Here is a 14,652-nt window from a genome sequence, read left to right as displayed (position 1 = left end):
GGGGGATCTCATCAATGTGGATAAGTACCTGAAGGGAGGGTGTCAAGGGGATGGGGACAAACTCTTTTCAGCTGTCCCATGCGACAGGACAAGAGGCAATGGGCAGAAATTGAATCACAGGAAGTTCCGTCTGAACGTGAGGGGGAATTTCTTCACTGTGAGAGTGACAGAGCACTGGAGCAGGTTGCCCAGAGAGGTTGTGGAGTCTCCTTCTCTGGAGATATTCAAAGCCTACCTGGATGCAACCCTGTCCAACATGCTCTAGGTGACCCTGCCTGAGCAGGGAAGTTGGACTAGATGATTTCCAGAGGTCCCTTCCAACCTGACCGATTCTATGATTCTATGGAAAGTTTTTAAAACTCATTTTACTTTGAAATGTGACTTTAGAAGAACAACGCTGTATTATATTCCACAGGTACTTCCGAGGACTCCAAAATCTGTTCTGTTAACTTGAATGACACAGTCAAGTTTCTTTTCTTCTTGACTCTACAAAGCCAAGAAAGCTAAGGAAGAATCAGGCAAAATTATAAGGCATAAAAAGAATCGTTAACTAATGTGTAGCTGTAGTGAAACCTGGAAATGGAGCTAATGCAGAGGTGAGCCGGGTTCACAGGGTGATTAGCAGTAGAGCAATGATCAGCAAAAAACCCAGCACGACACTCATCTTTCTAAACACTGTGTGGCTACAAGTCAAGAAAAAGAAAAAAAAAATCCCTTAAAATATTTTTGAATTTTAACTAGGAGCTCAGGTCCAGGAGAGGCCTGCTGACTGATTTGCCAAGGCTCTGCAGTCAGCAGCAGGAGCAACAGCAAGGATGTTGGGAAGAAGCCTAAAATTAGATGTCTCTGTGCACTAGCTCTTGTCATATCACCCTCAAGTTAGTAAGGAATAACAGTTATAATCCAAAATAAACCATTGTTCTTTTTTCTTTCTTTCTTTTTTTTTTTTTTAAGTTGAATCGAAATTACAAGGCTGTGATGACTGCCCAGAAAATCGGCAGTTATGACGCAGTGACGATATTTTAAATAACCCACAACCTCTGACATAAGCAAATCACATATATCTCAAAACTAGAAACTAATTGTTATGCTTCAAAGTCTTCACAGACTACAAATAAGTTGTGCAATGATGTGATATTCACCTATCAATTATTTTCCATTTCTGAAGCAAAACAGAATACATAAAACTGCAAAAGATTGAAAAAATGATCATAAAGCAACCTGTATATTACTTATCTGTCCAGTTTAATACTGTAGAAAACTGCATTATGCAGCTTAATTTTGAGTACAGAAAAATAAGATTATAAAAAAAGCAAAAAAAAACTCTCATGAAGGTGAGTTATTAAAAACTGCATATGCTGGATTACAAGATACATGCACACATGCAGGCCAACCTCTCCCCCCCCCCCCCCCCCCCCCCCGTAATGAAACAAAAACCATCAACTGATCATTCAGACTGTAAACTGAGTACTGAAAATTAAGCAACATCAAATTACACCCCCCATGCAACTTTAATTAAGCTGCCTTCAATACACAAACAAAATCAGGCAGCAAGACAAGGAAGCTGTATTTTAGGTTCTGCAAATGAAGCCGACACGCGCAGCACTTTTGATTCATTGCTTAAATCACCAATTACATGAAATTCTTCAAATACATGATTGAATCATGTCTGCTATAATCCTAAGCAAAAAACAATCTTAAAATCACCTCTCCAGATTCTGTGTGCCCATTGGTATAAAAATTTTAAGGTATATCAGACACGCTGAGGTCTTGAGGTGCAACCTTGAAGCTCTTCTAACAGGAAGGTCCCGGAGACGGAGCTTTAATTGGAGTGACAACTGCAGGCTCGATCACTGTGAAAACTTGCTCTACACATATATCTCTTGCATGTTGAAGCCAAGGGTAGTTTACAGTGTGTCAAAAGAGAGAATTTCAGTTATCCCCTTCAGGCTTCCCGTTCACCTAATTTGCCCCATTTTTGGATCCTTCCAGAGCAGATAAGCCGGATTCCTGCCTTGAGGGATAAGGGAATGCCATTTCCCCATCCTTCAGGAGCCCGTGCAGGTGCAGCAGATGCCAACTGTAGCAACGTGCAAAGGATGATTAAAGAAAGCACCCGAAATAACCTTGAGGTTGTACATGGCACTTCTCCCAAAAGTTTTTCACAGTTATTTTCGGATTTCACGTGATTTCATATTCCTAGCCATGAGCAACAACTAGAAGGCATTAATACCCTGCCTTATCCCATATCAGGCCTGCTTTTTCCTAGCCATGTCAGAAAGGATTAAAGCTGCACTTTCTCAGTAGCCTTCTGTATCCTTTCCTAGCCTGTATTTAGTTAACGAGATTTTTTCCTCTGCCAGAAGCCGGGATACAAATTCTGACTGTGGAAGTTGATACCTGCCCTCCTGAAACTCCTCGAGCCAAATTCTTGAAGCACACCGTTTTCCCATGCCTTTCGTTTCCTTGTTCGCTTTCGAGCTTTCTGAAAGAAGTATTTGAAGCATACATTTTTCTCTTTGGAAAATCATTCCCAAGCCTTTCAGAATCTCCCTAAGCTCTCTCTTGCCACGGGCCCTCAGTACTCATCTGTTGTGCAGAGCCTGGGAGGGAGAAGAGGAGCCAAACTTCTGCAGGAGTACTCGCGCAGCAGGTGAAAACAGCTACAGAAAGCTGCTGCGCCTCCGGCCCGAGCAGTTATGACCGTACCATCCACCCTAGCAACCCAACAAGGGACCTCTGTTAAAGTGCGCGCTGACCTCCGGAATGAACACAGGCGTCAAGAAACATCTGCTCCGCTCCCATTTCGAAAATGAAAGCTAGTGTGGCAATGAAAGCTATGTGATTTACTGGTGGAGCGCTGTTAAACGTCTCCATGCTGCTCAACTCCCTTTGCCCCCATAAGGCTGCCCAAGCGGATGAGCAGCGCAAGGACAGAGGTACAGCAAGGGCTTGGGAAACGTGAAAACACAAGCCCAGCATGATACACAGACCTGAAACTGTAGCCACTGATTATCGTCCACAGTAACGGTGTAAAGCTGTAGATCTGCCCTTTCCTAATTGAGTTTTATATTGTAAGTGAAGACCATCAGGTTGGGAATCCAGAGATGGCCAAATAGAGAACTTATTAAATCACTGAAAGAACAGGATTTTTTTTTATAGTGAGTTTTGCGGGCAGAATCCAGGGTCCTTAAGAGCCACAGGAGCTTCAGAACTCAAGGTTCTCATTTGAACCTTGATCATACTGGGGAATAAACTGAATGTTTTCTTTTTTGCGGGAGTTGTTCTGCTGAACTTCATGTGAACTTATTAATTGCTAGACTATATCGTCCCACTGAGTTATTACATCTACACTGTTAATAGGTTCTATTAATGTCCGAGTTCATCCTCAGGTCGTGGGTCATTAACCGAGGCATGGTTTGCATCGTGCCCTATTTTTCATGAAAGGTTTATTAAGACAGATAGAGACTATCAATGTTAACGCCATTTGCTTTTCAAGAATCTAATGAGGTCATTAGTTCCTACGTTTAATTGAAGTGCCAAAAGCAGGCACAGAAGATAGAAACGCAGGCGACCTCCTCTCTGTTTCAGCTGTAGGGCAATACGTCACGCTATTTCTCTCTGCTGCTTTGTTTTTGGATGAACGTGGCTTTGCAGGAAATGAAGCAGGCATTCCTGCGCTCTGCAGTGACAGGAGACCCAGGGCTCCCACTACCTCTGAAACGACCCCATGTGCTGCTCACAGTAAATGCCTGGTCCTCTTTGCTTAGAGAGCGCTGGAAGCTCCTAGTGCCTGAAACCAGATGGTTGTAATAGATTATGTAATTTTGGTTATTTCAGCAAAACAAGCTCTTATGATATTATTTTCATTCTGGATACACAGCATATGAAATTACTGTAAACTATTTAAGTATGCTTCACATTTTCCGCATAAGAGAGAATTGCCTGAATCTCAGAGGAACTAAAAAAAAATCCTTATTTTTTGCATATATGAAATTTCTCTTGAGCAAAGGTTTGTAAACTGTTACAAAGACTGGCAATCTACACCAGCTGCCTGCCTTCATGAGCAACAGTACACAAAGACAAATACAACTTTATATTGCTCATCTTGTACCACGCTGACTTTCATCTCACAGTGCAGCACATTGTTTTATACACAGTCCCTTTTCTCTCCCTTTGGCAAGATAAAAATCTAGGAATTTTACAATGTTTTTATTATACACTGAACTTTCTTACTACAGTATTTCTCACTATAAAGTCAGCTCTGATATTGTATCAGATCAGCGTAACGTAGCTTTGTAGCACAAAGCGCACACAGCCATCGGATACAAACTAACGTGAGGGAAAATGATTAGATCCAAGAGATGCAAGGTGGGGGATTTTGTGTTGCAAATCCCATACTGGAGAGAAGTTTCTAAAAACCTGTATTGCTCATTCACATTTAGCATGTATCCATTGTAGACTTTATATAAAATTACACTGAGAACATTTATTTATCTGTATGCCCCTGCTGAAATCTAAATATAGACTGTACTTCATTCAGATGCTGTCACATGCTCCAAACATTTAATAACGTAGTCTGATGCCTCCAGGGTATGGGAGGAGGCAAATAAGTTTTTGTTTCCTGTTTCACAGATGCTTTTGCCTCTCTGTATTTGTTCCAGAAGGATACTAATCTAGCAAACAAACAAACAAAAAAAAAAGTTTACAATTCTATATCACCAAAGAACTCCACATGGCTTGCCAAATATTTATATTTATATATACATATATACATCTATACATATTTCAGCATGTCTGAAAATGCGAAATCAAGCCTCAATCATCAAGTCCTATTATTCAGCTTATTGAAAACTTATTTCACTTTTTAAAGACTGAAATTGGGCAGGAACTGTAAAAAAACAACCTAACTTTCTTATAAGCATCATCTTGCTTTCAGCCAAGATACTAACCTGGCAGGTTACCGCTGCCAGAGCTAGGTCTAGGCTAACCGAGAGAATTCAAAGACAACATAGGCCATTGTCAAAATGCCACGGAAAACTGCCTAAACAAAACACACCATAAAAAAGGTGTCTAGAAAAGGCAGAACACACATCAGATAAGCCGGGGTGACCAGGAGACAAACCTGGACAGCTTCCTTAATTTCAGTTTTAAACTTGCACCGTTGTCCATTAACCTCCCTTTGCTCTTTCCACAACCCAGCAGCCTGAGGTCGGTCGGGACAAACGACGGCCAGGCCTTTACGACCTGGGCAACAAACAGGGGATCAAGCCAACACCGAGCGCGATTGCACAACTGTGCACTTGCAAGTTCACACAAAACAGCACCACCGACAGAAAGCCAACAGGAAGAACGGCTAGCCTGACTTCTTACAACGAGACCAGACAGGCGCCAATTTGGACACGCAAACCGCACATCTGAAACAGTTTACAGTATTTCCACATTCTCACAGTGTGTTACAATTCAGGGTGCTTGAGCCCCACGACCTTGGAGAGCTGAATAAGCAACAGCTTGCAGTAAATTCAGAACAAACTCATTTCCAAGAATAAAATGTTTTCCCACAGATACAAGCAGCAATCTTCCAAGCCTTCTAGCATCCCATGATGCCTGGCTGAAAAGTTTGCAACCAAGTGCCAGAACACTCATGCACAAAAATAGGAACAAGAATTTGCGTTTAAATACCAATAAAAGGAAAATAATTTACCTCCTATTTGTTTACAAAATCCAAAGAGTATCTTCTCTTTGCTTTGGATGAATGTTCCAAAGTTGAATGACTTTATGTATGTAGACATATATATATACACATATATACTCTACGTGTATATATATATATAAGTAATAAAGATCTATAGTGACTTTAACCATGAGAATGATGCATAGCTAGTATACTACAATATTTACAGTAACACAGTAATATAATTTATAACTAAAATTTGCCCATAAAAATATGATTAGTTTTACTAATCACTTCTCAAGAGCCATACAAGCAGGACTGATTGAAAAGTGTATTTATCTTGTTAATTAATAAAAAAAAATGGTTTACTTTGTTACCACTGTGATTCTGGTGCAGTACGACTTACAGAACTCTTCAGTAATAACACACAGGAAGAGAAATAACCAGTTTTATTGTTATGACTTAGGCTAAGCTTGCAAGATTTGTGATCAGGAAAAGCATCTTTGATGGCTAAGACAAGCAGAGGAATCACTTTTTAGTGATTTAACAACACTTTATTTTAGGATAAAACAGCACTGTAAAAGCAGTAGGCAATGACTCACGCAGAAGCGTCTCAGATAATTACTCCTAATCATCCACAGGTACTTTTCAAACTTATCTGATTTAAATGATTTAAACCTTTCAAAATAGGCAAATAAAACATATAAGTGTGGCAAATTATCAGATGAGAGGTTTAGTTTTTATTAATTTTTCTAAAGTAGACTTGTCAGTATTACAAAAGAGTGTTTACTTTTTAAAAACTAAAAAAGATTGCTCTTTTTGAAACTAAACTTTAAAATTAATAAATATATTTCCTTATATTGTGATCCACATGGCAAGAAAATACGTGAAGTAAAACCTCATATATTAAAAACCTTGTAATGCAAATACCCCAGCAAAATTTCACCACTGGGTATATTTTAGACATGCTGTAGAACTGCCTTCAAAGTGCTGAAGAAGTTACTGCTCTGCTGCTTGCTTTCACCATGCTCAGCATCCTTTTACAATACCTATCATGAAATTATTTCAAGAATAGTTGCAAAAACCAAACAATGTGGTATGTTACAGCTCCATAATTGTACATCCACTTGATGCCTTACTGGTAAAGACATTTGTGCCATTTGTCAGCCCTGGGCATCCCACCACGCATGGATAGTGAGCTAATGGCTGGAGGACCTTGCATCCACGTTGCAAGTGGAGCACTTTGGATGGTGACCTGGCATGCGATTTTGGTTTGATCAGGAGGGAAATACCTCTCACCACATCAGTTCTGTGCTTAGTATATCCCGCAAGGCTCTGAGCATACAGGCAAGACAAATTCATCCATTACAGTATGTTCCTCAAAAGTAGATTACAGGGGAAAAAAAACTCCAGAAAGCTAACTTTCCATCATCAAAATAGGTTACTACCAGCACATGATATGCTTATTTTTCGGTATTTTTTTCTTTTTTTTTTTAATACAATAAAACATAACTAGGAATTCTACTGCCTGATGTCTGAAAAGAGATTAAGCATCTCATCTTTGCTGCCAATCATCCAAGGTGAAGCTAATTTTTATGCACTACAAAAATATGCAGCTTACTCTAGTACAGAATGAGTTGCAGCCTGGGGATGGTAACGGTACAGCAGGAGGCAACAGTCAACTCGAAAGACTTCACCGCCCTTTTCGATATGCTTATAAAAGAACAGCAAATCTTCTGGAACGCCCTGGAAGAGAAGCAGATATTTCAAACCAAGAAGCGATCACCATTCATAGTTCAACAGATAGCATCTGATTTAACCTGCAATCTGAATTACTTTTCGACAAACTGAATAAGGTTTAACATCATTTTATTCAAATTCTTTGTATGTCATGCCATGAACTTACCCAACAGGCCCTAAAATAAGAGTATGAACCTTAATAAAAAGCCTTAGAATGGTTCAAGGTCTGCAAATAAAACTTTTTTTTATCTTGCCACTTATTTCTATGCAACGCTCTTCCTAATGGTAAGCCCCAGGAAACATTAAAAATCTCACGAGCATATACGAACATTTCCAATCTAAGTCATAGAGTCATCTTGCCAGAGATGCAGTGCCAAAAGGGCAATCATATGGCATATAGTATTCAATTACATGTCATACATTATCACAGTATAAATCCACTTCTAAAGATACTGTCCTACACTGAAAGTGAAAAGCAGCACCTATTTACATTTTGCAATGGTCCAACTACTTGAAAAATTAAAATGTGGCTAGAACATTCAATTTTCAAATGCTTGAATATGGATTCTTCTTTCCTTGAATCCCCTGTTTAAAAAGTCGTAAGACTTTACCAGGCTAAAAATCTTTGATGTAAGAAGTCAGGTGTGCCAGCTAAAATATTTAAGTGTAGCATCAATAAAAAGCTGAAAGGTAATATGATAACATTATAATTATATACGCTCGAGAAAGAAAAATAAAAGAAGGGCAAGTCACAGAAATGTATTTAGTTCTGTAGGCAATTATCACATACACAAATGTGAACAGGGGCATAAACCTCCACCTCATCTGTAGGTATTCTGTTTTGACATAGAGAAATAATGAAAGTGCAAGCTAAATTAAAAAAAAAAAAAAAAAAAAGAAATTACTCAAAGTTTTTCCCCATTACTACAGCTTTTGGGTTTTTTCTATAATTAAGAAAAGAAGATTCTCTAATTAAAGTGTGGGACACAAAATTGTTCTGTGGTTTCTTCTGGCCTTTTAGTTACAACATCAGTACAGTTCAGGGTCTGTTTTTCATCCCCACCCATCACACTTAGTGTTCATCTCGGACACAGTGTGGACTGAGCAGTGGGGCAGGAGCAGGGGTGGAAGAGACAAAAAAAAGCTTTGAACCTGGAAAGCACTTAAAAGCACTCAATTGAACATAGGAACCAGAATCAAACCAAGCTCTGTACTTTGCATCTCCAGACTTCACAATAGATTGACTTAAGTCACTGAATTTGACCACACTCCCAAATTCTGAAGTAAGACAGATTCTTATCTGATTGCTTGGCAAGGGCAGCTCATCTGTAATTAATGTTTTTCTTTGTAGTTATTTGTCTGGTTTCTAGTTCAAGAGCTCAGATGCAGAAGAACACTTCTACACAACTTTGTAAAATTCATGCTTTAGAAGAACCTACTTTGATAATCACAAAAGGAATTTGTGGGAGGTTGCAGGAAAAGACAGCAGCCACAATCAGCAGGAAAGCAAAAGAAAAGCATGTAAACTCAAATTCTTTCCATTTATCATGCAGCCATTTTTACTCTTTCCTTATTCTCAATTTCAATGGAAAGACTGAGAGTCAACAGTAAAGTTTAAACCGTAAGACTATTTTCCAGTCACACACTAGACTATTAGGCTGGGCACGAATTTATGGCATGTATCAGCTTACTGCAGTAGACATATTTTGATTCACAGATATCATTAGATCACATACCTACTCGCAGCTCATTTTATTTCAGACCTGCATTTACATTACTCATCAGGATCATTAAAAGGTGTGGTAAAAAAAAAAGAGAGTTACTACAGAAGTGAAAGAATCTTTCAGGCTGCTGCTGGGTTCTGCAGCGCTTCTTTGCTTCGCTTTAACTGGCAGATGCATTTCTGCAACAAGTCCGCTCCCCACAGGAACGAGCAGGTGCCTTGTATTGCTCAGCAGTGCCTTCTCGCATTTCAAAGCAGCAGCACTGCTGCACATTTTTCAGGGGAGGAAAGATGTTGACTGTGTTATAGATCCTGCAGGGATGGGACTTCCTATGGCTCCCGAGCGTGTAAGGTTGTTGCAATACAAGAGTTTCTTCTTATTGGATCCAGATGGCATTTTGAACACCAGAAATGTTTGCTGAACAACTGAACTTTCAGGGGGGAAGCTGCTTAACCACGACAGGGTACTTGGAAGTATTTTTGGAAAATTAACAGCTACAGCTAAAAATATCAATTAATAATCCAGTAATTCAGTCAATAGGCCACCACATAATTATATTTATTCAGGCTGAAAATTACTTAAGTTGCACAGTATACATGTTACTGTTCTACATAAAGGTTTTCCCACGTCATAGGCAAAACCCAGCTCTGTGCTCCACTGCACTACAGGCTATGCCCTACTGGATAAACTCATCATCCTGCCTCACTAGCATGGGTTATGCTGATCAGCTGCAGATGACAACTCCCAGGGAAAAATGTAATTGGCATCTGCCCTGTCCTAAGCAGCTTGCACTATATTCAAATTAATAGGTCACTTCAGCTTATTGCTTCTAAATCCAGTGTTTTGGGCACGTATCATTTGACTGTGCTGATGCTTGGCTGTATGGATGAGGAGATGGTTCTGCATAAACCATGGGATGTCAAACAACCTAGCTTCAACTAAGCACGTTCCTTGTTCAGAGACTGAGCTCTAAATATTTGACAAGTCTTTTGTGCCACCTCCTTACTGCTAGGGAGGTTTCCCACTCCTAGCAGATCACTATGCACAAAGCAGTGCTTCTCATTATAGGTACTGCAGTTCTCAACATACATATTTGGCAAGCTGCAAGCCAGCTACCACTGCAACAAGCAATTTCAGTTACAATTTTTGCAGCTTCAGCATTGGTAATTAGTACCTCATGCCCACCTTACACGCTTACCTAAAGCAGAATGAGAATATGGACGGTGAGGATACTGATGGCAATTTTTGGAAGACTTTTAATAAAAGAGTTGCCCTCCATGCTGTGCTGTTGCTCAGTTCCTGTAACAGGCAACATGTGGTGGAAGACAGTGTTGTAGACCCAGGACAATCAACTACTGCAGAACTGCAGGATGACAAAAGTCCTGAAGCTCGTCTTCAGAAAAATCCAAGATTCTCTTTAGGTCTCTCTCCTGTGCTGATCTGAAAGTCCATATCCAAATCATATCTGTAAATCATTTTGGTTTGATTATAGAACATGATGCCTATATCAATGTTAAATTTACTTCAATGTTTAGAAAATCTCTACAAAATTTCTTTCATTCAAAGGGGGGGATATAGTAAATTCTAAATGGTATCTAATAATACACTAGCAAAAAAAATAATCACTAGATGTGGGAGATGAGGCGAGTTTTCAAATAACTTTAAAAAAGTCATTTATCTTTGGTTCCACCACTTTCTTTCCTTTTTAGATCAAATACTGATCTCTGTTCAGCTGCAACTATACCAAGCCAAAAATACCAGTGCCTGTGTTTTATCCAGATTTTTCCCTAGAGCACCTTGATAGGTTATTTGACAGACTGACAGTATTTTAATTCACGTTCCAAAAATCCAAATTTCTACTTAGCCTTTTACCTTCCAGGCCTTATTGTAACTGTCTGCCTTTCTGGAGGGAATGACATTTGTGTGCTTTGGCAGAGAAAAACGGAAAAATGCATTAGTTAGTCTCTGAAAGACTCCAAAGTTCTCTTGGAGCAGTATAGTACGTGCTGCCATCTCCTCTTCACCAAAGCACACCTTGACATCACCTTCACGCTTTCTGTGACCTTTTGTCACAAAAATAGATCATAACCGAGTTCTAGCCACTTTGCTCTGAAGTGCAGTTTGTATTCAGAAAGGTCAGTGGCTTATCATATGCTGTTTGTTCTATCTGAGGTTCAATGCAAATAATTCCCCCCTGTTTACACACTTAGATTAGGTTAGAGCTTTAAGTCAGACGTGCCATTTTTAGTCTGCATACACTTAAAAGGAAGGTTAAAGGCAGGGGTGAGGTGCTCTGTTTTAAAAAAAAAGAAAGAAAGAAAGTTTTCTACATGCTTTACCTTGGAAATAGGAGACGAAGTTTTGGTAAAAACACAAGAGAGAAAAACAAGAATGGTGCGTTATTGTCTTGACGTCAAGAATACTACGGCTTGGATCAAGCTGTGACTCTGCAGTTTGCTGCATTTGCATGGAGTGGGGGCGGCAGGCTAATAACGCTCGTTCATACTGTTCTTACTGTTTCCTAGGTTTCTTAAAGCGTTTACGTAAAGCAATAAACTGGATTATTTTAGTTTAGTGCCCGTGACTAGAACAAACGTACGAGGTGGCTAAAGAAACAAGTAGTACGTCTTCCCAGAGATCTGCGTTTGGACAGGTGAAAGTTGGAGTCCAGAAGAATAAATTTTGGTAGAAACGCAGGAGGACAGCTATCTACAAATGTTGATGTGGACACAGAAGCGCACTCTCAACTGCAGGTAGTAATAATCGGCATAGCTCCTAACAGATACCGTTGTCTAGCACTGTGCATGGCTTTATAAGTCACCAACGTTAATGGTTCACACAGCTTGGAAATCTGCTCTTCTTATTGCACAAGGGCCTGTAAGTTCTTTCTCGGTGCAGCTTTATGAGATGCTTCTGAACACAGTTATGACTTTTCATCAACACTGCTAGCTATCAGAAGATGCCAAAAAGTATAGGAGCAAAAAAAAAATCATGGCAATAATGTGAGTTCTGAAGGATTCAGGAAAGTCTCACGGCTTCTTTCAGTAATGAAGTACTGCACTCTTTGTATGGTTTGGGTAACTTTCAGGAAGATTATTTCCCTTGAGTTTCCTGAAAAATTAAGTCAGAAATATGGCTCATGTGACCCTCCTCCTAACAGTGGATATTGGGGGGGGGGGGGAAGTGATCCTTTCTATTAGATTATCTCAGTCTCTGCACACCATGAAGAAAGAATTTGCTAAAATCAACTGCTTTCAAGAACTTCTGCTTTATTTATTTATTTATTTTTAACATTGGGGATCCCTTTGGCTTTGCTTGATAACATGAAGTTTCATGCTGAAAATATTTCAAACTTGGGCTCTCATTATGACCATCATATATCAGCGGTTGCATTAATAGCACCACTATCATTTTATTTAGGTAGCACAAAAAAACATACTTGTCAAGGTTCTTAGAAACCATTTCTGAGGAAGCTATTCAGAATTCTGTTTGGATATTGCCACACTGAAAACACACAGGGAATAAATTTCCAGTGATTGCAGATTTTGACCAGAAGGAATTTTGTTTGTAAAAACATTTTGTAAATTATTTAAAAAATAAAGCCTGGATGGACAGACAGATACATGCATATCTATCTCTAATAAAAAAGATAACTACATCAGTGGTTATATATTTATATTCTATCAGTCCACCCATACTATTAATTTAAAACATCAAATTGCATTCCTTCCATGGAAGAACTCTCTCCATTTGTTCTAAGCACTGAAATATGAAGAACAGGTGTTCAGATTTAATTCCAAATGAGAAATGCAGCTTTTTGGCATGGAAACAGTTTAGCAAATGGAAAACACTGAAATCTGGACATTTTTCTGTGTTTACTGGCAGCAATATGACACTTACAGGTTGCACTGTAAAACACTAACTCAAAAAAAGGAGAGGGAAGCGATCAGATTAACATAGCTGGATCACAGGTCAGGTCAGCACACGCACACACATGCATAAGATCCTCGGGAGGGCTCAGTGCTAATTTTTAACTGCTCTACTGATGCACAGAGAAAATCCTTCTTTGCCTCAAATTAATTCTTTTCGAGTGGAAAAGAATTAGACCAGTACTAAATACTTTACAGCACCAAATGCTAAAAGATATAGGACCTGATGCTAGACTCACGCAGGATAAAGGTTAGACCTCACTGCTTATAGTCATTGCTTCATTCAGATCTCTTGCCCTGTTAGCATGGTATTTTTGTTGAAGGTCCTCTGTGTCAGCCAAGGCAGCATACTTAACAAGATTAGAAGGATGTATCATGCATTGTTACTTAAAATCATTAAGATTGTTAGTGTATTACACCTTCACATCAAGTGGCACAGTTCCTACCTAATTATAATAACAACAAAAAAGAGAGAAGTGGAAAGAAAAGCAAAAAGAGCAGAGAAATTGTCTGTAATTTCTTGATTTCTTTTTGCAGAGAAATAGTCTGTTTAACTTAACTTTATCATTAGATTTGCTGTTCTATTGCTCTTACTATATTTTAATTTTTTGTTCTTGAAATCACCAATGATGTTCAAGAAATTACATCAAACATTCTTCAGAGAATGAAAATACAATGATAAGGAACAATAATTAAAAGAAGAAACAAAGAGTGCAGATCAACAAATGTAGACTGCAATGGAGCCAGGCTCCATTCCCAGGTCTGCCACTCACTCACTGTGTAATTAAAAGCAAATCTATTAAAGCCTAATGTTTTCACCACTCTGAACACTTCTGCTGTTCTCTGTTCATCGTCTCTTTAAATTATAATTTTTTTTGGCAGCTTGGAGAATATATCTGTATATCCTCATATACTGACATCCACTCCCACATATGTATATATATATATACATACATACACTGTGTAGCATAACAGGGCCTCTTTTAGAGACTATAAAAATAATAATAATAATATGCTGTAGCTTACACAATAAAATAAGAAATAGCCCTAGCAGAATATTTTTTTTACAGTATTGTTAAATGAAGGCTCTCCTTCCCTCCACCCCCCCAAAAAAAACCAGAATGACCTAAGCTAGCTCTAAAATTTCACTAACATCCTTACAAGCAAACCCCCTGAAGTCCAAAACACACTGAATGGACCCAAATGACTCTAAATTAGAATGATAAAATTGGCTAACATGTTTCCACTACTACTGTACTAAATATCACCTGAAACCTGCCCACCCATATCCCAATATAATTTATGCAGTGATCCACATATTCTCATGATAAACATGCAGATGACCCTAAAGCAACCAAAATGAACACATACACACAATCTACAAAAACAACAACAAAAAACGACTTAGCTATCAGCGGAGGAACACTTCTCAGAAAAAAGTCATTTAATTTGTAACCTCTCAGTCCTCATCCTCGAGGGAATTACAGAGCCAGTAAGGTTGGAAGGGGCCTCTGGAAATCATCTAGTCCAACCCCACTGCTCAAGCAGGGTCACCTAGAGCATGCTAGACAGGGTTGCATCCAGG

General features: G+C 39.0%; 1 protein-coding gene across 4 annotated transcripts in view; it reads right to left on the bottom strand.

Moving 5' to 3' along the window:
* B3GNTL1 (UDP-GlcNAc:betaGal beta-1,3-N-acetylglucosaminyltransferase like 1) overlaps window positions 1-14,652 on the bottom strand; it is a 129,883-nt gene that overhangs the window by 21,553 nt on the left and 93,678 nt on the right. For all 4 annotated transcript variants that reach the window (XM_062592074.1, XM_062592071.1, XM_062592072.1 and 1 more), the window contains one exon: window positions 7,296-7,420. In XM_062592074.1, coding sequence (XP_062448058.1) covers window positions 7,296-7,420 — 125 coding nt within the window. The remainder of the gene's footprint in view (window positions 1-7,295; window positions 7,421-14,652) is intronic.

This window comes from Rhea pennata, chromosome 19 (genome assembly GCF_028389875.1).
Source record: "Rhea pennata isolate bPtePen1 chromosome 19, bPtePen1.pri, whole genome shotgun sequence".
Classification (NCBI taxonomy): domain Eukaryota; kingdom Metazoa; phylum Chordata; class Aves; order Rheiformes; family Rheidae; genus Rhea; species Rhea pennata.
The sequence above is the reverse complement of the archived record's forward strand: the minus strand, read 5'-3'. Positions and strand labels throughout refer to the sequence as shown.